This window comes from Acomys russatus, chromosome 3 (genome assembly GCF_903995435.1).
Source record: "Acomys russatus chromosome 3, mAcoRus1.1, whole genome shotgun sequence".
In the NCBI taxonomy this organism is placed as follows: Eukaryota; Metazoa; Chordata; class Mammalia; order Rodentia; family Muridae; genus Acomys; species Acomys russatus.
In genome coordinates this window covers 33039160-33063313 of record NC_067139.1, presented here as the reverse complement: position 1 = coordinate 33063313, position 24154 = coordinate 33039160, and the positions used below count along the sequence as shown (strand labels likewise).

Genomic DNA, 24154 nt, shown 5'->3' with positions numbered 1-24154 from the left:
CTCCTGTATAGCAATGTTGAGGTGGTGACAACTTGCTGGGGCCTAGAAGAGAGGGGGTTGTAGTTAGAGGCCTGGCACTCCTGAATGGGCTAATGATCTTGAAGGAGTGGGGCAGATCTCAGGGGACTGGATTAGATCTCAAGAGAGCAGGCAGTTATGAAATTAATTCAGCTTTCTTGCTTGTTCTCATTTTTTCCCTCTAACCTATCCGCCATTCTGCACACTTTCACATCCTGCCACCAGAATCGTTAAGCCAAGTGAAGCATTCGTTTTTTATTTTTGTTTTTGTTTTCCTGTTGCTGTGACAAAACATTCTGGCAAAAGCAACCTAAGAGAGAAAAGATTTATTTAGCCCACAGCATCAGGATACAGCTCATCACTGCAGGGCAGTCAGGGTGGCAGGAAGGTGATACAGCTGGTTGTATTATGTGCCGAGTCAGGAGCAGATAGAAGCACATTAAAGCATGCACGCTTGCTGTACTCTTGATTTCTTCATTCTTCTTCAGTTTAGGGGATGAATCTACTAGTTCTGCCCACGAGCTTGCTAGTAGCAGCCCCCAAAGCCTTGTTGAAGGCCTTGTCCATCAGCTTGGCATTACACACAGTCCTTTAGAACAGACGACTCCAAGATCAGGACAATGGAATCCATTGATGTTCAGAATAACTGACAGCGATGGGATGGTAGAGTGAGACGGTGACTCCAAAACACTGACATTTGGATACAGCCTTCCAGTCTAGAATGTATACTAACAACTCGTGCTATGCCTTAGCAGCACATGAAGCTAAGCAAGTAAGGAGTGACCCTTTCCACTGCATCCAGTAAGTGGCCCTCTGCATACTTTCAATTACATCTGTGCAGCCTTGTACTCCTGGTGATTAAAGGTCCAAATTACTGGATATGGGAATTGTGACAATTCTTTCCGAACTCATAGCAAATGCCCTCATTTGAATGGAACCTGTAATTACTCCCTTCCTCCCCCTTACCCCCTCTCTCTGGTGTGTGTGTGTGTGTGTGTGTGTGTGTGTGTGTGTGTGTGTGTGTGTGTGTGTGTGTGTGTGTGTTTCCTGAGTTGGAGTTATGGCTATAAACAGCAAGAGGATGGCTAACACATGGTGGGAACGGGATGATAGGTTCCAGGAAGTAGGTACCTCACAGGGTGTCTGTAGCTGGCCTTTGCTACTTTGTGGGTTCTTTACCCCCCCCCCTTTATCCTCTACCCCTCTTTCACCCCCTATTACTAGATAGCAGAGAAAGAAGGCTGGAGGGGAGGGATCCCTGAGTCTGATTTCTTTCATTTTGTTTTTTCTTTGAGCACAACCACTAATAAACCTTACCCAACCCCCACGAATGACCAGCAACCATCCACCCACCCCCTCCCAGGGCCCTAGCATTTATATACCCTCTGAAAAGTTCTTAGAATGCCAAGCATCACACAATCACAGAAACTATCTGCAGCTGGCAAAACCACACTTGCACTAGAGCACGAGGCAGATTATAACCAGCTGCTTCAGACAGCCCAAAGCGGCCCTCATCCCTACACCTGGGGTTAAAACAAAAACATTCTTATCACTACAGGTGTCTCTAACTTTTACACCGAGCAGTGGCTCTTAGGGAGCAATGAACATAACCTCAGCTGGGGGGCTCAGACTCGAGGAAGGTCCAGGTCACCCCACAAAGCAACCACTCCAGATGGCTAGATTTCTGTCCACACTGATACCTGGAGCGAAGCGGCTCCTTATTTGTATACCTAACTCCCGTCTGTCAGCTTCTTTGGGAACTGAGTTGACAGCATGCCTTTTAGCCCTGTGGTCCCTTTGGTATATTAAAGACTCACATTTTGGCCAGGCTGTGTAAGCTGCTCACACCTGACACTCCAGCACTCAGGTGATGGAAGCCACAAGGTCCAGGAGGATGGAGAGTTCGAGAAAAACCTGGGTAGCGAGACTCCCATCTCAGATTTTAAGAACAGGGAGAAAAAAAAATGTTTTTCAAAGCAGGTGAAATTTGTTTTATTTTTCTGCTTGAGATATTATTAAGGTCTGAGATATTTCCAAGATTCCTGATTACCTGGAAGGTGATATTTACTTCTCACAGTTTAAGAGCAACAACAAAAAACAAAGCTTAACAGAAACAAGCTGGAAATCCTTAAACAACCTTTTCACTGACTGGCTAATGGTTCATGGTGTGCTTGACAGAGAATCAGTGCTATTATGACGGGAAGGCTAGTCATCCAAATTCCATGTAATGGGCTGACACAGGCCAGTCTTCTTAGGCAGGCTAAAAAACTGATCAAGATCAACCATGTGAGTGAGAGGCAAATGTGAGGAGCATAAGTACTAAGACAGAGCAACAGGAAGAGGATGGTCATGAATCTAGATCTAAGGAGGTAAATTGGCAATTGCCAACATGTGTATTCAGTACTTTCAACCTAACTGGTCCTTCCATTCTGGCTGTTCTATAATGAACAGTTGGATGGTTTTCAGTGATTCTGTCACTACTGGTGTCATTACTTTAATGACACTGCTCAACCTAAACTCATTTCCCTTTTAAAATTTTATTATAATTAATTTGGATTACATCCCAATTGTTATCCTCTGGCTTGTATCTATCTTCCCATTCCCACCCACCCTCCCTCTTCCACCCTATTCCCCTCCCCTAGACCTCTGACAGAAGAGGACCTCCTCCCCTACCATATGAGCACAGCCTATCAGGTCTCATCAGGATAGCCTGCTTCCCCTTCCTCCGTGTGCCCACCAGCCTCCCCACCATGGGGAAGTGATCAAATTGGGGGCACCAGAGTTCATGTCAGAGGCAGTCCCCACTCTCTCCACAACTGTGGAGAATGAGTTGTCCATTGGCTGTATCTGAACGGGGGTCTAGGTTTACTGCATGCATTCCCCTTGCTTTGTGCAGGCCCCCCTGGGTCCAGATCTGCCAGCCTTGATGGTCTCCTTGTGGGGCTCCTGAACCCTCTAGATCCTTCCATCTTCCCATTCGTCCATACCATTTCCAGCACTACAGCCAGAGCCCAGCAGCAAGTCCTAGAATCTATCCCAATCTCTAGGGAGAAATTTTATGCAATGCACGACATCTAACAAAATAAAGATCAAGTCTAAAGACCTCAGAGTCCAAATTTTCTTCACTTAACAGGTTGTTTGTTGTGTTTGTTAGGGTTTCTATTGCTACAGTGAAACAACACCACCAAAAAGCAAGTTGGGGAGAAAAGAGTTCATTCAAGTTTTACTTCCACATTGCTGTACACTATTGGAGGAAGTCAGGACAGGAACTCAAGCAGGGCAGGAACCTGGAGGCAGGAACTGAAGCATAGGCCATGGAGGGGTGCTTCTTACTGGCTTGCTCCCCATGGCTTGTTCAGCGTGGTTTCTTATAGAACCCAGGATCACCAGCCCAGGGATAACATCACCCATCATGGGCTGGACTCTCCTCCATCGATCACTAATTGAGAAAATGCCTTATAGCTGGATCTCACAGAGGCAGTTCCTCTCTGATGACTCTAGCTTATGTCAAGTTAACAGACAAAATCAGCCAGGATATTTGTGTTGATTGGTCTGTGGAGCCTTAAGGGGAGGGTGCTTCTAGCTTGCAGCATACGTGGTGAAGAAACAGTAGCTCCGTGGGTGATGTCACCCTTTGCTCCATACGACATCACTCTATGCCACGTTTTATTGAAAATCAGCAATCTAATTTGTATATTTTCTAGTTTGTTGTTCAGGTGAGCAACATGAAATTATTGTCCCCACAGTTCTAAAAGCATGCATTTGTATACAAAATACACCATGTATAATTAGGTCTTTTGATGTCATGATACCCAGTAAATAAAAGTGTGCTTCCTTTACAAGGTAAGAAGAATGGGGGAGGGGCACGGACTAGGGATTCTGCCATGGGTTATCCTTATCCCTGCTTTGAAGCCCAGTTCTAATTTAACTTTTTCCATCTGAGGAATTAAAATGTGCTAGCATGAGGGAGTATCTGATTTCATTCACTAGGGAAAAGTCTCTTCAGCTTTGTTTTTCACACACCACTCAAAACCTCACCTGCAGAGTGTCTAACTTTCTAAATCCTCATGTTTTGGGACCTATTCTGCTTTATGCTTAGACCCGTAGACTTAGATTTTTCAAAACCTACTTTATTTAGAATTCTTAAACACTTCAATCTCACTTCTAGCCCACCAACTAGAGGAAGAGGAGAAAGAAGGTTAATAGGAAAAAGGGGTTGTAGACCTGTTTAGACATAGTTCCTTGGGCTAATTCCACTCTGTGTTGTCAGGATGCCAGCAGTCCAGTCCAATAGCAAACACCCAACAGCAACACTGACCAATCTTTGTTTAATTATTAAGGCAGGCCTATCCCACTCTCTAACTCTTGTTTCTACAAATTGTCTTAACTAGTCGTAGCTCCACATGTATTTTAGAATCTTTTTTTTTCCTACATAAATATTATAGCAACCCTGTCAGTACTCTACCTGGGAACGTAAAACAATGGCTGATGCAGAAAGTCTTTGTTTCCTTTCTGTAGTTTCTATTGTTCCTGGGAAGAATAGAAAACTCCTCATCTTGTCTCGTTGGTAGTATACCGACTTTCATGTGTGGGTTCTTTTGCCACTGTTGCTGAGTTTGCCTTAGTAAGTCTAACAACTTTCTTAGGTTTCTAAAACACAGTATAGAAGAATGCAACATTTTAGAGCTTATTTATATTTAAAAGGTCCTGTATGTATTCCCACCTCCAGATAATATTTATAATGATAACATAATATTTATAATAAGAATACAAACTGTATAATAAGCTTATACAGTTCTTCAATTTTGTCTTTTTATAATACCAGGACTTGAACCCAGGGCCCCACAAATTAGGCAAGTGCTCTGCAGGACTCAGCAACATCCATCTCCAGTCTTCATTTTAATTTTTATTTTGAGGCAATCTAAGTTTCTCAGGGCTGGTTTAAACTCACTCAGTGGACGAGGGTGAACTTTCAAGATGGCAGAGGCCATGAGCCTGTCGTACTAGGACTGGCCCTGAGTTCGCAGGAGGAAGGCTCATCCAGCTCTACGTGCTTGTCTGGGGGCCTCTTGCCCCATCAGGTGCACTTGTGCCCACGGATGCCATGGAAGAAAGCTTCCGAATTTGGGTCTGGAGGATGCAAGAGTGCAGTGTGTTTTCCAGGGCTCTTCCCGGGGCCCAGAGCATCACAGCCAAGACCAGTGTTCCATACATTCAGCAAGATTATCTGGTCAGTCCTGATACCTGGACTTCCTGTTTCCAGAAAGACTTTCCTTACCAAGCTGGCTTGCAACTCCAGAGCAAGTTCCCTAAACCTATTTGTGTTCTGGGGTATGGCCACCAGGCCTGGCCTTGCATCTCCCAAGGAGGGAACTTAACAGGAATTTACCTGTCTCCCGAGGATGCTGCCTTTCAGAGGACCTGTAAATGGAACGTGCCCACGAGCCTCCAGCTAATCTGAACCTTCCCACGATCTTTGGCACATGACAGATATCTTCCTTGCTGGACCACAGGATTTGTGTCTGCTAGCTCCTCTTTCCTCTCCACCCCAATGCCCCACTGCCATCTAGGGATGGCTCAGTCCTGCTTACCCTCAATCTCAGGCCACAAGTCAAGTCTTAAAACATCACAGAGAAGTGTGGTAGCGCCAGGTGAGGACTCCCACTGACACTGCTTCAGGGCAGACACTCTTATGGCGTCATCTATGTCCCACATGGCCGTGGTCATTTATGGTATATACACTGTTGCTAAAGGCTTAATGTAGAAAACAGTGCATTCAAATATTAGACAGAGCTGTCTGGAGTTCCTGTTTTTATTCTTCAAAAATAAGGAGCTATTCCTCAAGACAGAAAAATCTTCATTATGTGAGTCTTAGTTGTGTGTGAGAGAAGCACGGACAGACATATGTGCACACACACAGCACTTTGAGTCTCCCTCCAGAGCATGTGGGAAGTGTTTTCAATGGAGGCGGCTGGACCCTGTTCAGTGGTAGTGGAGGACAGAGGCTGAGAGAGCAGGCCTGGCTGTCTCTTCCTGCCATGTGACCTTGCTCCATCCAAGTTCTCCAGCCTTCTCTTTGAAAGTGAGATGCTCTCTTGACGTCTGCCAAGTTCTATGGTTGGTTTCAATGGGGGGGACTGCCAGCACATTCTGCTTATAATTAAGAAGCCTAGTGGCACAGCCAGGGCTCCCATGCTGACCAATTCTAAACTGCCATCCTTATTCTGCTTGGTTGGTGCCCTTGAGTTTCTAAGATGGCCTCACAGAATTCATTTCAGTGACAGCAAAGCCTATATATGAATGTGTGTCTACAGCACCATACCGCACAGGCAGATGAAAGTATTTTAATTAGATTTTTTCATAATAAACAAAAACAACTCTTTTGCAATTCTGATGCTACAAGCAAGCAAACAGGTTGTCTTGGCACGGCCACAGACAGTCCCCTGCATCCGTGACTGAGAAGCCTTAGGCACAAACAGGCTGAAGATAGTACTTATTCTCCTTTGGTTTTCCCAGCAGGACAGTGAAATGCTAGACCACAGAAACTACTTTGCTGGCTCATTGTGAGAATATAGTTCTTTCCCTAGCTTTGACAAACAAATCTTTGGTAAGGAGTCTGTGTGCACACAAAGCAAGAGCCTCTTCAACTGGCAGAGCTTAGCTGAGCTGAACTTTGTAGCAATACGACCTGAGAATACTTGTGCCGGTGTGCCTGGCTTCCACCGCAGTGATGCTCACGCTGTCACTTTTCACGTGGGTAAATCCACTGCCAAGAAGAAGGACATGCCAGGCTTTAACCGTGGAGTGAAGGCAAAGGCTTAAGTAGAAAGGCTTCTATGTGAAGCTGGAGCCCACCCTGCACCTTCTCAACCCTATCCAGCCCACTACCATGACTGGAAAATACTATTACATTCTCCAGTGGAAAGGTCGTGTCAGGCACCTGCTGCCAGTGCTGCCTGAACCACAATGATCCTAGTGCTGTGAGAAACATCAGGGGGAAGGAGCCAGATGTGTCTTTCTTCATTATACCAAGTGCATCTCTTCCAGAATTTACAATGAATGCATCAGTGGTCAAAGGTAGCATGCCTGTAAGAGCTCCCAAGATGGACTGTTTTTCACAGGGTCTTTTCAAGGCCTAACACATCATGGTTTGGCCACCTGTTTTCTGTAGACTACGCATTAAACATCTAACTCTCTCATATACTTAATTTGCAAAGTGCAATTAATACCACCATGGCCCGGGTTGGTACAGTATAGGACACAGCATGCAGCACACAGCGAGAGACTGGAAATCCAGTCTGCGGCTTCTTGTTTGTTAGCAGGAAAAGAAATAGGATGTACACAGTGGCTCATCTTGAGACCCCTGCTAATGAGGCTGGACTTACAGATACACTTCCCAACAGTTCCTTTAGAGTCCTTCCTCTGAGAAGATGCAATTTGCACATCTGGTCTCAGCTGTTCAGGAGAACATGATGGGAGGACCATTTGATGCTGGAAGTTCGAGGCCAGCCTCGCATGGAACATGACAAGACTTGTTCGAAAAGAAAGAAAACCACTGCTTTCCCACTGTAAAGACACAGGGCAGCAGAGCAGCCCATTACCTGGCCCATCTGTGAGATCCTCCAAGCAAGTGATAGCAGCTCTTGAGGACAGGAGATGTGTTCTTCTTATTCCACACATAGACACGCAAGGACAGGTCTGATGCAGAGGTGATGACCCAGTTCAGATCCTTGAAATGAAGTCAAGTGAGGTATGGCTCTGGATTCCCAAGAGTAGAAAGCATGCCTCAGGCAGGAGGTGCTACACTCACCACCCACATAGATGTAATGGAACTCCGGTGGTCCTCAAATTGCATCAGCTGCATGCCGTGTATCGTCAACAGCAGCAGCTGCCCTGAGTTGAAGGTCAGCAGGATCAGCTGGGAGCCATGGCCCTGCATGAGCTTAGGAGGCACCATGGTCCGCAAGGGGAAGCTGGCCAGCTGTTGTGCTTGGGAGAATAAAAATGCACAGGTTGCTTCTCAAGCATGAATATACGATGATCTAGTTCAGTGGAACATGCACGGCTTTGCAGTTAGACAGTTCTGCCCCTGCTCCTAGGCCAATCATTCAGACTCCTAAAATCCAGTCCAGCAGCAACAAGATGCTGGGGTGCTGCCACCCACAGAGGAGGAGACCACGAGTGGGAAACTTACTTCTGAAGCCTGGGACTAAGCACTAGTACCAAGTACTAAGCACTCCACCACAGGGTACATGAGATCATACAGCCAAGGGAAGAGAAAATGTCCTAGAGGAAATGTGAGAAGCTTGGCCTGAAGCGCCACCTGCAGGCTGTGGCCAGCCCAGGGCTCTTACCCAGGATTCTCACTCTGTCCTTGGACTTGTCCGCCATTAACTCGAAGGTGGTGATAAGCGGACAGTGATGCTGCCCGTCATCTTGGTGCACCACTATCAGCCTGGCTGCCTCATCAGGAGCCCAGCAGACTCTGGAGCTCAGCTTGAGGGGCAAGGTGGTGGAGACAGGAGGTCCATCTTCTGATGGGTGGAGCAAGGACTGAGTGTAGAACACCTGGGGGCACATCTCTGCATGGTCACAGGGGACTAAGAGGCCTGAGAGCTCCCAAAGCCCTTTAGCCCCAAGCTGACTTCAGCCTCTGGCAGGACTGTCTGGACAGCTAGCTGCCCACACCCCACATTCTATGCTGGCCATAACAGAGCGGTCCAGGTCATTTTCACATCCCCCCCTCTAGGCTGTAGGCTGCAGCATCCGGTGTCTCCTGTACCCAATTACTATTCTCTAATGACATTTTCCCCTGGCTAGCAGGTCTCTTCCTATATTCTGCTAGGCCTTCTTTCTGTGAGCTGACTTTTAGTTTAGGTCCTGGCATTGAATAAAAGATTTCGCCTCTGTGCCTATGACCCAGGTCATGGTCAGGACTTTGTGACTGGCAGGGCATCCCTCCATACCACAGTGCAGGAGGCAGGGCAGGACCGCACCCCATGCATCATATACTCTCTTCCTCAGCATCTGCCCAGGCTCTAGCCACCTCCCACTGCATCAGGCTCCCCAGTCACTGACCTTTGGGCCTTGGTCTGGGTGTTGTGCATACATAGACTCAGACTCAGACTCAGACTTAGACATAGACACAAACACCCACTGTCGGTCAGGTGAGCATGTGAGGTTCACAAAGGTTTGAGGAAATGTGGTCACTTTGGAAACCACTTGCAGCTGAGGTACTGTCAGAGTATAGAGGTTCCCTTCAGCACAGGCTGCCTGCAACAGAAAGAAAAAAACAATGAGAAGATCCATCATTTTCTGATGAAGCTGTGTCCCACCTGCCAGTGGTGGCTACAACCCACAGCAATGTCGGTCTTCAGAGCAGAGCCCAGGTCTCCTGCAGGAGCTTGGCATGTGACCCTCCACTGCCCGTCCAGTCTAGGCAGAAGCAGCTTGCCTATGTGTTTTACATTTAAAATGTTTCCTCTCACTCTGATGGCAATTTAAAAAGTCAAAGAAGCCGGGCCTGTAATCCTAGTACTCGGGGAGGCAGAGGCAGGTGGATTTCTGTGTGTTCAAGACCAGCCAAGGCAACACAGAGAAACCCTGTCTCTGAGAAAAGGTAAAAAAACATTTACTAATTTGGGAAGGTCAGTTGTGAGTTCAAAGGTTACTACAATCACTGCTACAGTGCTTGCTCCTGCCTAAACCCTGTATCCATGTACATTCAAGCGTACATTCGAGGGGGGTGTCTAAAATTAGGATTGTTAGGTCAAAGGGCATGCGTATTTTAAATGTTTTACAAAATTGAAATAACCAGCAAACTCCAGAAACCAGTTTAAAGCACAACCCCACTTACCATGTAGAAAAATAAACATCTTAACACCTCTGGGTAAGGTGCCCAACTGGACTGGGCGGCCTACATGTGGCCAGGTGAAGGGGACGAGAGTCAGGATAGGAACAGCCACTATTCTAGACCCACAACAACAGCTGAGAAGTGCAGAGGAAGAGAAGTTGGGCACCAGAAAGACCAAAGGCCCCCATCCAGTCGAGGACCTACCTTACCCCCAAGACAAGATCACAACCCTCATGCCCAGCAGCAGGTTTGGGTGACAGTGTGATTTCCCCACTGGATAAGTTAGCACTGGCCAGAGCTCTCTCGTTTTTGTCACTGGATGACAGAGGGCAACATCCAGGCACTGTGGTGTCAGGGAACCTATTGAAAATGGTGCTAACATCGCTTCCCTGAAAGAGGAGAGGGAGCCCGAATTTAACCCCACTGCAACCCCAGGGTGAGAGCCTTTGAATGTAGCTGTGGAGACAACAGGGGAGACAGACACTGCCTACTGAAAAAGTTCAGTGTGGGCACTAAAGCACACGCGGGAGGGCAGCCCCCACTTGAAGGTCAGGAGCAGAGCACCTCATAAAACGCTGCTATGAATGAAAGAGTGAAGAAGACCACAGGCAGAAGGTCAACTCCAGCGCCAGTCAGCATACCAGAAAGCAAGGGCATGTGGCTACAAAGCCATAAAAGCTCTACACTGCAGGTTCCCACCACAGGAGAGGGAGGGTCCAGGGAAAGGTCAGTGCCACACATAGGTCTGAAGGGCAGAGGAACCTGCATTTCACATGGCTGGCAAAGACGAGGGATCCAGACTGCACCTACCACAGTGGCCTAGACCAAGAGCTGGTTAGGCCTGCAGGGGTCCTGAGAGCAGAGTCCACTCACCAGCAGGAAGGGCCCCTCTGGGTGGTCACAGGCCTCCATCGAAGAACAGTAGGTCGGTAAGCTGAAGGAGGCCACCTGAGCCCCTGTCTCTGCTTTCCACCCCATGATCAAGCCTTGTTTGTCCACTGTGACAACCAGCTGCAGCTGAGGAAAGGCCACCAAATTCACCAGAGGAGCAGGCTGCACAGGACTGCACCAGATCTCTGTGCCCTGGCAACAACAAAATTCACATAACTGATTGACAAAGGGGTCTGTTTCTTTCATAGATACAAATTATTTGCATCCATCAGCACAGGTTTACCAGGCTCCGCATAGGCACACATAGAGCCCACATGTCAGAGGGAGCTTCTAGATTAGGTTAACTGAGTGATACCATTTGATGAGCTGGGGTTCTGGACTGAATAAAAAGGAGAAAACCCTAGAACTCTGGCTCTCAGGGACCTGACACCCTCTTCTGACCTCCATGACCTCACAGACAAACACACACATGAACAGCAAACTTGCAAAAAGTGCTTACAGAGTCCTGTGTTTGGATGCGGATAGATGCAAATTACCATTGTGAAAACAAACCACAGAAACCTGGCATGACATCTCAGCGCTGCAACCCTAGTGACTAGGAGGAGAGGGCAGGAGGATTGCCTTAAGTTCTAAGCCAGAAAGAGCTACATGACAAGATCCAACCTGGTAACAAAAAGCCAGGGAAAAGGCCAAACTGTTAACACTGCTAATTTCAAGAAGTAGGAGAAAGGGATGGAGACTATTCATTTGAATTGACTAGTTGTTGTTGCTGCTGCTGCTGCTGGTGGTGTTATTTCTTTAAAGCAAAATGACTCATCCACCCCAATACTCGGAACTGAACCCTAAGCTTCACACACGCCAGGTGTGCTGTCCCATAAACTCCTAACCTGCCATTTTTGTTTTAGACACTGTGAGGGCAGAAAAACACACCAAGTGAACTGTGGGTAGCACGTGCCTGGAATGCCAACACTGGGAAAGTGGGAGAACCCCAAGTTTAAGGGCAGCCTGAGCTGCATGAGACCCTACAAAACACACGGAGGAGCCTTAAGGGCGCACGCTACATGGAAAGCACCCATTTAAAAAGGTGCAGAATGTGATTCTATTTGGGCTGCTGTAGCGAAAGGCCAAAGACCAAGGAGTTTGTGACGTATAGAAACAGATCTCCTCACATTCCTGGAGCTAAAAATGGCTACAATCAAGGCAGAGGCCAGTTTGGCTGTCTGGCGACGGTTCTCTTTCTGCATCTTTAGATGACACCACATGTTGGAAAAGGAAAGGGGTGCAAAGCCCTCAGCTAGAACCTTTCATGAAAGCGTTGTAGATCGCACCTCAGTCACCTCCAAAGAGCACACACAGAAACCATGCCGCTGGGAAGTAGTTCCAGTGTGACGAGACACCAGCTTTAACAGCTGAATCCTTAAGGAAGAAAATACAGCAAGATCTGCTCATGAATAGTATTAAGGAATACTATTATGGGAAGCCGGGGCAAATGGCAGGAAGGGCTGCTGACACTCTGAAGGTGTCCAATACTGGAAATAATAGCGTACACTGATGCAAGGTCTGTACATCAAGGCCTGCCTGCAAGCACACAGGCCATTGAGTAATTTTGTAATTTGGTTTAAAAAACAAATATTTAATGACATAAAGGATTACTGGAGTCTGCTACTCTCACTTGTTTACACATTGTCCGTGGCTCCTGTTGTATCACAGCAGCCACGGTGGGTAGTTTTGCCAGAGATTCTGGCCTACAAGAAGTTAACCTGCTTGTAATCTAGTTGCTTAATGGAAATGCTACTGGCCCGTACAGCATGGCAACCTCTTTCCTTTTGGCAACCACAGGTAGCCCAACCTTCAAGTCTTCTTTTTTTAATTATTTATTTAATCATTTGTGGTGTGTGTGTGTGTGTGTGTGTGTGTCTGTGTGTGTGTGTGTCTGTGTAGGTGCTTCAAAGTGAGATCCTATGTAAAACCACTCCAAAGTCTTCAGTTTTTGATCTGCAACAGTTACAACAAAGTTCAAAATTCTAGGCAAGCTGCCCAGGTTGGCACACCCACATAGGCTAAACGCTGCCATCTTGCAAAAGCTCCTGGTGGCAACATGAGTTCCAGCATGGAGGATCATGACTACAGTGGCTGCAGTGAATGTGAGGAATGACAAGGCAACTGTCACCCCAGGAACAGGCCACACAAGGCCCCCCAGCAAAGTCTGGTTCCAAGAGGAAGCCGAGCGTGTGTCACCCAAGATAGGCTACACTCAAGTTTCAAAAGTCCCCACCGCTTGTGATCAGAATGTCCTACTAGGTGACAGCTGACAGCAGGGCTCAGATTTCTCAGGCTGTAAAATGGGGTACCTACTTTGCATTAAGATAGTCAAACCAAAGACACAGTAGGGATCCTTCCCGCCCCAGGGGGCAGCTCACCTCATGCAGCTCCCAGGCACGCACAGTACAGTCTGAAGACACAGTGCAAACCACGGACCTTGTCCTAGCATCAAAGCCGTACTCGTGGGGGGAGACGTAGGCCAGCTGATTTATCTTGCCTGAAAGAGAGCACAGGCATGGATGGACTCAGATCTGACACAACTCTTCTTTGCCAGTTTCAGGAACACAATGAGTGCTTGCTCAGGGGATGCGAAAGAGACAGGGAGTCGCCTACAACCACCCAGCTGTGGGGAGCACTCTGGAGAGCAGAGCCTGCTTGTCACTACAGAGGCTTGGCTTGTCCTATTGTAGTTTTTCAGTCTACTCTGAAAAGGAAATAAGAACTCATTCTTTCCTCCCATGACGTAACCACAAATGACACAGCATCCAACAAGACCCGCATTCATCAAGTAGCTCCTGCCGTTAGCTCAGCCATTAGCTAAGATGCCAAATGCCCTGAGATTTGATCAGAAAGAGGGTGGGCAGTGGGAGTGGACATGGCTACTACACTCTGCAGCTCATACCTGTGTGCCCAGACATAGCTTTGCAGATGAAGTCCTCTGGCCGCCCGGATTCCATGCGGGACTCCAACTCAGACCGGCAGAAATAGTACTGCTTCCACGTCTGTGTGCCCACGATCACTGGGAAGGCTTTGTAGTGGGGCCAGCGCCTCAGACTCAGCTTTCTGAACCACAAAAGCATAAGCTTAGGTAGCACACAGCAGGGGAACTGGCTTTGGCTTCTGGCCTCATCTCTTTCTGGCTTTTGAAACTGAATAACTCACTGTCCTAACCAGGCCTCGACTTCTCCTCTGTCACACAAGGGCAGTGCTATCAGTAAACAGGTGGGGACATGTCAACCATGCCTGTTTTTTATAGGGCAAACTGCCCTTCGTGCAGCCCTATAGAGAAGCTGCTCACCACCGCCTTACTCTTGGGGACACAGACATGAAAGAACCGGGATCCAAGATGCGGCTTTGTGTTAAACCGCCCACTTGCTTTTGCAGTTCTGTCAATCCTTCCTGTGGTTTGGTGCTTGTTTCCAGGAGCATTATCCGTAGACTCAACTATTTATCATCATGTGACACACTTCTTCAGCTGTCTGATCTCAGAGTCTACTCCATCTGATGTCACCAGTCATGTGGCTTTTTTCATTACTGTTTGCATGTATATCTTCTTCCACATTCTTACTGTCAACACACTCCTACACCCTTTACTCCAAAATGTGTCTCAGAGATGGGACATAGCTCAGTCGTAGAGTGCTTGCCAAGCATGCACAGTGGTACTGGATTTGATCTCCAAATCTTGTAACAAAAAAAATCAAAGAAACTAAATGTATCCCGTGCATATACCATTGAGTCAACCATTTTTCTTTGCCAGTTCTGTGGATCTTTGCCTTTTCGTTAATGCTCTCTTGTCTTAAGCCTTTCCCCCTTATGTTGTGAGACTTTTGGAATTTTGGCTTCTTTTAAAAACACAGAAATAGTTTAAGACTGTTTTTGTTTTAATCCCAGGTGTGGGGACGTTGGCCTGCTTCACAGCAGAAGACTATGATTTGCCTCATGCTCTGACAGGAGTGTGATTTTGCCAGCTGCAGATAGTTTCTCCAACTATGTGACATTTGCAATCTGGGAACTTTTTAGAGGTTGTATGAATGCTAGAGCCTACAGCCCAGAGAGGTGGGGTGGGCTTTTGGTTGTTGTGGACCACAATTTGTTAAGTAGTTGTGCACAAAGATGAAACAGGAATTAGAAATTAGATCTCCTGATGGCAAAGATCAAATTTCCCCCAAGGAACTCTTTTATACCCCTAATCAGCAGGAAGTATTCTAATGATAATGTCACACCCTTTCTGACCCCTGACTTTATTCAGGGATCTCTTTCCTTTGCTCTCAACTCTTTTTTTTTTTTTTTTATTTTTTTAGTTTTACATATACATTTATATTATACACACACACACACACACACACACACACACACATACACACACTAAACTACATACAGCAAGAAGAACCACAAAACAAGCAGAAATTATATGATACATTCATAATGTTTTGAGTATTTGTATTTGGCAACCTTGAAGAAAATATCTTTCCTATCTTAGTGAGTCTAAAATTCTAAGTGTAAATCAATTATCTATCAATCTCATCTCTATCACCTTAAAATATCTATCTAGACCTAAAAACATCTTAACCCCTAAACAACTAAACTTAATTGTCAGACCAAACTATCTGGTCTTCAACCCCATCAGAGACTTGAGAAGGAATAAAATTAATGATCCGAGTGAACAGGAAGTGCAAGTTAGCTCTCTCTTATATCTAGTGTTAGGGAGTTGAAAGGGTAGAAGAAAAGGGATGGAGAAGGGTGGAAGAAAGAAGACCCCACAAAGTAACAAAAGTCAGGCTACACCTCTGTATTTCATTATTATCATCTTTTGTATTAAGTATGGTCTAATGTACTGTTTCAATTTCTTTCTCATTTCCCTCCATATTTCTAGTTACTTATTAGTGGTTGTCTTAAGAATTATAACTTAAGATTTTTATATATGGAGGTATATTTTTGATTAATACAATCAATTTTCAGTAGTATATAAAACATTTACTCAAACATGTCTATTTGTCCTACCTCCTTTATTATTTGTCATAAACTACATCTTTTTACATTTTACATTAAGAATTTTTTTAAGCTAGTGTAAAGGTGCACACTTGTCATCTTAGCCTCTGGGAGACTGAGGCAAGACAATTGCTGGGCCTGAGCCATCTTGGGCTGTATACAAAGACTTTGTCTTAACAAAGGAAAAAGTAGGCAGGGCCAGGTGGTGCAGGCCTTTAATCCCAGCACTCAGGGAGACAGAAGCAGGAGGATTGCTGTGAGGCCAGCGCAGTCTACAAAGTGAGTCCAGGACGGTTAGGCTACACAGAGAAATCCTGTCTCTAAAAACAAAACAAACAAACAAGAAAGCATGTGTGCTGTGATATGTTGGGTTAGACCCCAGCTGGAGAGAAGAGAGCAGGAGGGCAGGGAGTGGCCTGTGCTTCCTGCTTTTATGCAACAGGAGAAAAGGTTACAGAAAGCATCTATGCTACTTTGAAACCATGTTTCTACATAGTTTCTTTTACCTTTACTGTTTTCCACACTGTTTCTTCATGTGGATTCAAGCTACTATGTGGCGTTCTACAAGAGCTGAGTGGATGCAGAGCAGAAGTCTGACTGGGGAGGCCTTTCTGAGGGCGGCTTTCAGAACTGGCCTGTACCAGAGCTAACACAGAATCCTCTGCGGCTACCCAGCATTGGTCGTTTGAGGAAGAGGGGAATGCGATCAGATGGAAAGAAGCCATTCACAGCCTATAGTCGAACACCAATACTACAAAGTGTTTCTTCTCCTACCTTACATACCCATTGTACTGGCTGGTTTTGTGTGACAACTTGACACAAGCTAGAGTCATCAGAGAGGAAGTAGACTCAATTGAGGAAATGCCTCCATGAGATCCAGCTGGAAGGCATCTTCTCAATCAGTGATCAATGGGGGAGGGCCCAGCCCACTGTGGGTGGTGTTATCCTTGGGCTGGTGGTCCTGTGTTCTGTACGAAGGCAGGCTGAGAAAGCCATGGGAAGCCAGCTAGTGAGCAGCACCCTCCATGGCCTCTGCATCAGCTCCTGCCTCCAGGATGCTGCCTGGTTTAAGTTCCTGTCCTGGCTTCCTCCATGATGAACAGCAATGGAGCAGTGTAAGCTAAATAACCCTTTCTGATCATGGTGTTTCCTTACAGCAACAGAGACCCTAATTAAAGCACCATTGCACACCCATGTGTCACACTCAGTATGTAGCTCTCTAGTGTGTGGCACATAGGACACCAGTGCCCACATGAGATAGAGGCCCATGTGCTCTCTTGAGTCTTTCGTGCACTGGGAGCCTCAGACAGAGAGGGCTGCAGAATGCCTGCATAGGACTGACAACTATCAACATTGAAAAATCATGATGTTACACCAAAGAAAGAAAGAAGGAGAGAGAGAGAGAGAGAGAGAGAGAGAGAGAGAGAGAACAATGCAGTTACAAGGTTTGTGATATTCCAAGGAAGTAGGTGATGTGAAAGGAATTTTCTTGGAACTTCTCAGGAATAGTATTTCAGGGCAAGCTGTACCCTAGCTTATAAGGCACAATATAAGGAAAGACTCAGATTGGGACTGGTGTCTCAACCCTTTAAGTGCAGCGGCACCGGTCAGTTCATCCATTCAGACAAGTTCTTTGAGCCATATACTTAGGTAAAAGACCTACCATTACCTAAATTACCCACAATTCCTAAAAGCCAGTCCTTCAAAGAGCTGATAAAAGAATGGATTTCAATAAAAGTCTGCTTCAAAACTGACTGTTAGATTTGTTTTTACTAATCAACATTAGTTTAAAGGCTAATAAAAAGCAACATCAGATCAGTGCTCTATGAAACTGAAAACTGAGTATACTAAGAGAACCTTGAAATGACTAAGGATTCCAGGACATCACAGTATCCTAAATAAAAGCAAAGGCTCCCTCCAGCTTTCAAAGACACTTCACGTGTGACCAGTTGTTTTCCATTAGGGTGACTAAATTCTAACTCCCAACTGACCCTCAAGGCTGCCTACCCTGCATTCAGAGATTAATAGAGGACCTGTCACTGCCCCTCCCACAAAGGCTATTTTATCTTAGCATAAAATAAAAGGATAACAGGTTTCAAAGAGGGATAAATTAGAGGGATTTAGCAAATTTAATGCTAACAGTGCACTGCTGTACTGTTGAAAGAAATCTGAGTTAGGCATAGTAGCACTTGCTTGCAATTCTAGCACTCAGGAAGGTTAGGCAGAAAGATCACAAGTTCAAGGCTATCCTGTGCCTTGGCTATCCTGGCTATACAATGGTTCCTTTTTTTTTTTTTTTTTTTTAAGTAATTTAAATATACTGACAGAAACCACAGGAAATGAATCTGGCCGACTGAGTTTGGCAATCCTGCTGATACAAAGTCTCACAGTATTATGCATAGAGGACTTTCCTCATGGTACGGTTCAGGGATATAACCATTTCACTGTCCTCAGTGAGGCAAAAGTGCTGACAGCACTCGGAAACCACTTCCATTGAGCACCTCTCCTTTTCAGGCCCAGTCTTGGCTCTTCTTCACTCACCTCCACAGGTCATTGGTCATTGACACCTCATTCCACACCTAAAATAAGGAGCAGAAAAGCCAGTATCTGGTCAGTCAGTACCTACTTAGCACCATCGCCTGCCAAACCAGCGCAGCACTCAACACAGAAAAACACACAATTTAAAACCATCAAATAGACCAGTCAGAAGAACAGATGGGAGCCTTAGCATAATTGTCCTCAGAGAGGCTTCAGCCAGCAACTGATTGGAAAAGATGCAGAGATCCATGGCCAAACATTAGGCAGAACTCAGGGAACCCTTCAGAAGAGGAGGAAGGATTGGAGGAAGCAGAGGGGTCAAGGGCACCACAAGCACATGGCCCACAGAACAACCAAGCAGGGCTGACAGGGGATCCCTGACACTGAACCAACAATCAGGGAGCCTGTCTGGGTCTGACCTAGGTCCTCTGTATATGTGTTTTAGTTGTGTAGCTTGGTGTTCCTATGGGACTCCTAACAGCAGGAGCTGGGACAGTCTCTGACTCTTTTGCCTGTTTAGAGGATCCTTTTCCTCCTACTGGGTCACTTGATCCAGCTCTGATATGTGTCTAATCTTACTGTGACTTGTCATGCCGTACTTTAGTGGACATCCCTGGGAGGCCTGCTCTTTTCTGAAGGGAAATGAAGGAGGAATGGCTCTGGGGGAGAAGAGAGGCGGGGAGAGGGGCTGGGAGCAAAGGAGGAAGGAGAAACTACAGTCAGAGTGTCATAGATGAGAGAAGAATAAATAGATAACAAAGCCAAACCAAACCAAGTACCATCAAATAATGAAAAACTCAAGGGGTTGGTGAGTCAGGCCCAGGCACTCAGAGAAACAATGGTTAATCGAAGACTGGATAGTTGTTCTAAAGCAGTGTAGGGAAGTACAGTGGACATGCAAATGACTCATAAACAGGGAAAGATAGCTGAGTAATTCACCTCAATTAAAGCAGGAGAAAAGAAAGAAAAAGTCTTTTTACTCCAGTAATAATGTGATTTTGCAAACTCAAACCAAGCAAAGACCTAAGCATCTTCCCAGTTCAATGCCACCTGGGACCTCAGGGCTCAAGAGAGAAGGTAATGTGTGGCCTGTCCTGCAGAATAAATGCTAGCCACCTTCAAGGACCCTTCTGCTAGATTCACAGAGATTACTGACCTCATTTAACTTATGGGTAGATTATATAACCACGAAAAGTTGGTGGTACCAAAGAGCAGAAAGAACCTCTCTTTCAAACTCTGGCACTAAATTGTCCCAGCCTACATATGCAAAACCAGCTGGGGACTCCACTCAAGCCCCGCACGTGACCAGCATCACCTTAGACAAATCACTGGGTAATACTCAAGTTTCTTTATGAGTAAACATGGGAATGGAACTTAGTCATTTACTACATATACTTAAAATTACCCTTGGAGAATTGGAACTGTGTGGTACTCTCTTGGCTGAGAAGAGCCTGGGTGAGGTGAGACACCCCCTGCCCCAGCCCCCTTTTCTTCCTCCCTGCCAGAGACGGTGTCCTGGAAACTGGGCCCCTTCGCCTGTGTTCTGCTCTTAGAGTTAGCATTGGATCACATCAGTTCCACACAGTAAACCTCATTCACCCAGGTGTTTCACACACTCTACCAGGTCCTTAGCAGGCTGTGGCACCTGGAGTAGATCCTGGTTTTGTCATTTTCAATGAGGCCCAAGACTGCAGGTTAGATGCGGCATGGGAGAAAAATGGGAGACGAGACTGTAAAAAATACTTAAAAAAAAAAAAAAAAAAGATGAAAGTGGCCTCATGTGTAACGTGTTAAATTAATGAACCTATTTCTAGAGGTGGGTATCATCTACTTGCTGAGTATGTGATTGTGTTGAGCCCACCAGGCACACAATTTTTGAGCCAAAGTCGAAGCAAACTTTACCTAATACTGGCCAGGATGATGGACACTGCCCAGGTCCACACCTGGGATTCCCAGAGTACGGCTGCAGATTACATGAGTCAGGGGCTTATAAAAGCAAAACCCACAAGGCTACATACTTCCCAGTCTAATCAGGGGCAAGCATACACCCCTGACAGACTTCCTGCCTGTGTACTTTCCGCCTATGCACGGTCAAAGTCGTCCTTTGTAGGTGGGGCAGGTGGCTTCTTATCTCACATCAACAACAGCCCCCAGCATTCCAAGAACTTGTCTGTCCTTGGGCAAGTGGGGCTTACAGGTTAGGATTTTTTTTTTTTTTTTTTTTTTTTTTTTTGTCTACAGATCTTCTTAGCACAGTAAGTTAAACTTAAAACATAACACTAGGCATCACACTTGATAAACCAAAATGTTAAACTGCTGCTGTAGCCAGACTGTTCAGTCATGGCCTCTATTTTCTCTCCAGAGTGTGGCAAGGACAAAGTGTAGTGTTTCTTACAAACTGTTACAATGTGAGTTAAGTTCTCAAGCTCACAAAGTTTTGGCAACAGATGCAGAGGAAAGAGATACAAGCCCCAAGAAGGATCATTACAGTGCAGCAAAGCGAAGAAGTGGCTAGGGATGCTGATCAAACCACAGCAGCATTAAAAACCAACAGCAGCAAAAGCAAAGGTCCCTCTGCTGGTAGAGTGCAGAACTACAAAAGAAAACACAAAATTAGGTGTTGCCTCATGTACACACCACTGGATGTCAACTGAGGTCCTTCCCTGAAGCCTGGACGGTGAGTGGCAAACTTGCACTTTGAAGATTTTGGCAAAATTGGCAAGATTGAAATGAATAGTATTGGTATCTTTTCTGTGGGTAAAAGTTTTAAAACTGAACAGATTTGAAACTACAAATCTAAGTTCTCTGTTCAAGCAAGATGCGCCTAACTCTTTGAATACTGATTTACTTAATGAAAAGACACTAAAATTCAAGGCATGCACTGGGTTCTTGGAATAGACATTAAAGACGGATTTTAGCGTCTTTTATGTCACAGGGATGAACAGGCAGGATAAACAAGTACCTTACACTAATACTGCCTTACTTGCACTGTACTGAATCCTTGAGGAAGCGCACAGCTGGCTGGATAGATTGTAGGGCAGATGACAACCATGACAGGGCGTGGTCAAGAAGGCAAACAGGAAGGGCGACCCCACCCAAGGCCGCCCGCCAAGCGAGCAGATGGCAAAGCCAATTCCTGGAGGGGATGTCTTGGCTGCTCCGCGTCCCCAGCCCACCTCCACTCCCCTCCGCCTCGACCCCCGCTCTCCCCCTCCCGCCTCCCCGCCCAGCACTCTCCCGGAGAGCGGCGGTGGGGCGACTCCTCTCGAGACCTCACCTTGTTCACTTGCGCGGCGCTCAGCAGGTCTCTGATTTCAAGAAAGGAGAAGACGTACAGCAGCTCTTGACAGCCAAGCTGAGGCTCCATCCTGCCGGTAGCGCCGCAGCCCTGCTGTGTCCGCTTCCGCCAGGGTTAAATAAGCCCGCCCAACCTGAAGAATTTGTGTCCTTTACTTCCGCTCTGGGGCTTGCCTTTCCCTGCAGATCAGCCCGGCGAGAAGCTGACTTTCCGTCTGATCCTGCTCTGCCCTGTCCAACACTGACATCTGAATGCCCCTGATCTTCACTTTGTTTTTTTCTGCCTCTCTCCTTAGAATCAGCCTTGGTCCTTTCCCGGTCCTGGCTTTGATGGACCAAAGTAACTTCAATTTGCTTAACATTTTCATTTCTGTATTTGGGTGACCTACTCTTGAACTCCGGATCTAGGCAACCCATAAAGATACAGTTGGCAATTAGCTGGAAAATAAGAAAGTACTAAAAGATCAGACACCCCTCCCCCACCCCCCGGATTTCTCAAGAGTTATTCCTTAAAAGTTAATCATTTATGGGTTGATACCAGACTAGTACCAGATAAATATCAATTAGTTCAAGAAATAATAGGATGCTGCGAAAAGTAGAAACCCGTTTACTTGCTTTGTCGGTTACTACAATCTATAGAAAGCTCTTTCTGCTTGTACTCGGGACTCACACCTGATCCACTGTGTCCGTGATAGGGTGGGTCCAGCTTAAGCTGAGCAAGCAATAAAGGAGACCCTTGTGTGATTGCATCCGAACTGGCACTACAGCTTCAGTCTCCGCCCCGATTATGGTTACCATCAACCATGGCAATGCATATACATTTGGTCTTTTCCAGAACCGGGCTGTGCCATAGGACAAAGAGTAGGAAGCACACAGCTTCTGTTGGAATCAATTGCTTTCTCTACAGTTTACCGCAATTTATAGCTGCTGTTAAAACTATAAGGATCCGAGAATCGCTAAGACCCCAGACTCAAGTAGTATGCAAGAACAAAGAGCATTTATTCTACAGAAAATACCTGCATGCAGAGTTCACCACCTTAGGAAACAGCAACCCTAAGGGGAGCTCCCAGGCTCCTTTTCAATCCAGAAAGGCACAGTCACACACAGATGGCCCGTCTTAAGACTGCTCCACATTCTTGTGGCACTCTCCTAAGTTGCCTTTTTCCCTGATTGGTTGTCCCTGGGGGGGGGGGGTCTGTTCCTGGAACTGATGACTCTTCTCCCAATAGGGACCAAGTCAGGCCTGGTTCTGTAATGGTGACCAAGCTCAAAATGGAGTTTGGAAATTAAAAAGAATTCTCCTTTCCAAAACCATGCACAAATAGCCTTAGAAGAGTGAAAGTACTGAGCACTGAATGCCTGTGATGAATGAATGCTTCTGTACTCCTATAGGGCCAGAGGGACAAGCTAGAGATGCTGAGTCCTTGCTAGGGCAACTACAGGTCCACATCTCCCATCCTTGGCCAGTGACCGCCACTACTGCAACTGGTGTGTAGGTGTCCCAGAGAAGTGAGACTTGTGTGGCACTGAAATGACAATGGGAACATCATCTTCTTTTGACTCCATTTTATATTTACCTACATAGCTCTCAGTCTGTCTTGAGATTTGAGATTTTTGATATTTCCCTGGCCTTGACCATGGTCCAGATATATTAACCAAAATAAGTAAACTGAAGTATCAGTAAAAGAAAAAGTATTCTATGTCTAATGTAATTACTAGGGTTAAGCAATATTTTTTGTTTTGTTTTTGTTTGTTTTTTTCGAGACAGGGTTTCTCTGTGTAGCCTTGGCTGTCCTTGCCTCGCTTTGTAGACCAGGCTGGCCTTGAACTCACAGCGATCCACCTGCCTCTGCCTCCCTAATGCTGGGATTAAAGGCATGCGCCACCATGCCAAGCAGGACTTAAACCCTTTAATTGGCTTAATTAATCAGCGTGGTTGTCAATAACTGTCTCATGCAGATAATTTCGGTGCAATACAGCCAGCATGCATGAAGATGGAAAGATCCCGGATTGCTTTGAGTTTATGCCAAACAAAGCATAAGGTCATCTAAGGCTTGGCAGAAGAGGTGGCCAACAAGAACGTGGAGCAGAGAGCTAAGCTGATGATTGCCCCCAGACTATGGCCTATGGAGCCTCCAGGCACCACGCTGACCTTCACTGTGGAGTTGCTAAAAGTAGGATGACAGGCATGGCCTCCTCGCTGCTACCATGCACATGGACCCGCTGTGGAGGGATCTGGTGCCTTCAGATGTGTACACATGAATCACTGTGCATTGCAGCATCAGTGAGGGGCTAGTGTTCTTTAAGCCCACTGACCTGAGTTTACATAAAAAGGAATTGCATACCTAGTGTGAAGAGGTGATCAGATCTTTAAACATCAAATTATTATGGAAGTTTAAGGTCCACATCCTAAGACCACTGAAGCACCCTACATTTGCTTCCTAACTGGTAAGTGCCAGTATGTTCAGCCCAGGGCAGCACAAAGCTTCCTGAGTCTATCTTCAGCAGGGTTACTAGGCTTTCATT

At 46.1% G+C, this 24154-nt stretch overlaps 1 protein-coding gene across 1 annotated transcript; it reads right to left on the bottom strand.

Moving 5' to 3' along the window:
- Nucleotides 1–6596: 6596 nt before the first annotated feature.
- Nucleotides 6597–21824, bottom strand: LOC127211329 (F-box/WD repeat-containing protein 12-like). The gene is made up of 10 exons (XM_051171153.1): nt 21609–21824; nt 18335–18372; nt 13707–13867; nt 13183–13301; nt 10745–10954; nt 9097–9291; nt 8373–8586; nt 7829–8007; nt 7620–7747; nt 6597–6784 (listed from the first exon to the last, which is right to left on the bottom strand). Exons 1-10 carry the CDS (start codon nt 21696–21698, stop codon nt 6676–6678), a joined length of 1443 nt encoding a protein of 480 aa, XP_051027110.1. The 5' UTR covers nt 21699–21824; the 3' UTR covers nt 6597–6675.
- Between the last annotated feature and the right edge of the window lie 2330 nt (nt 21825–24154).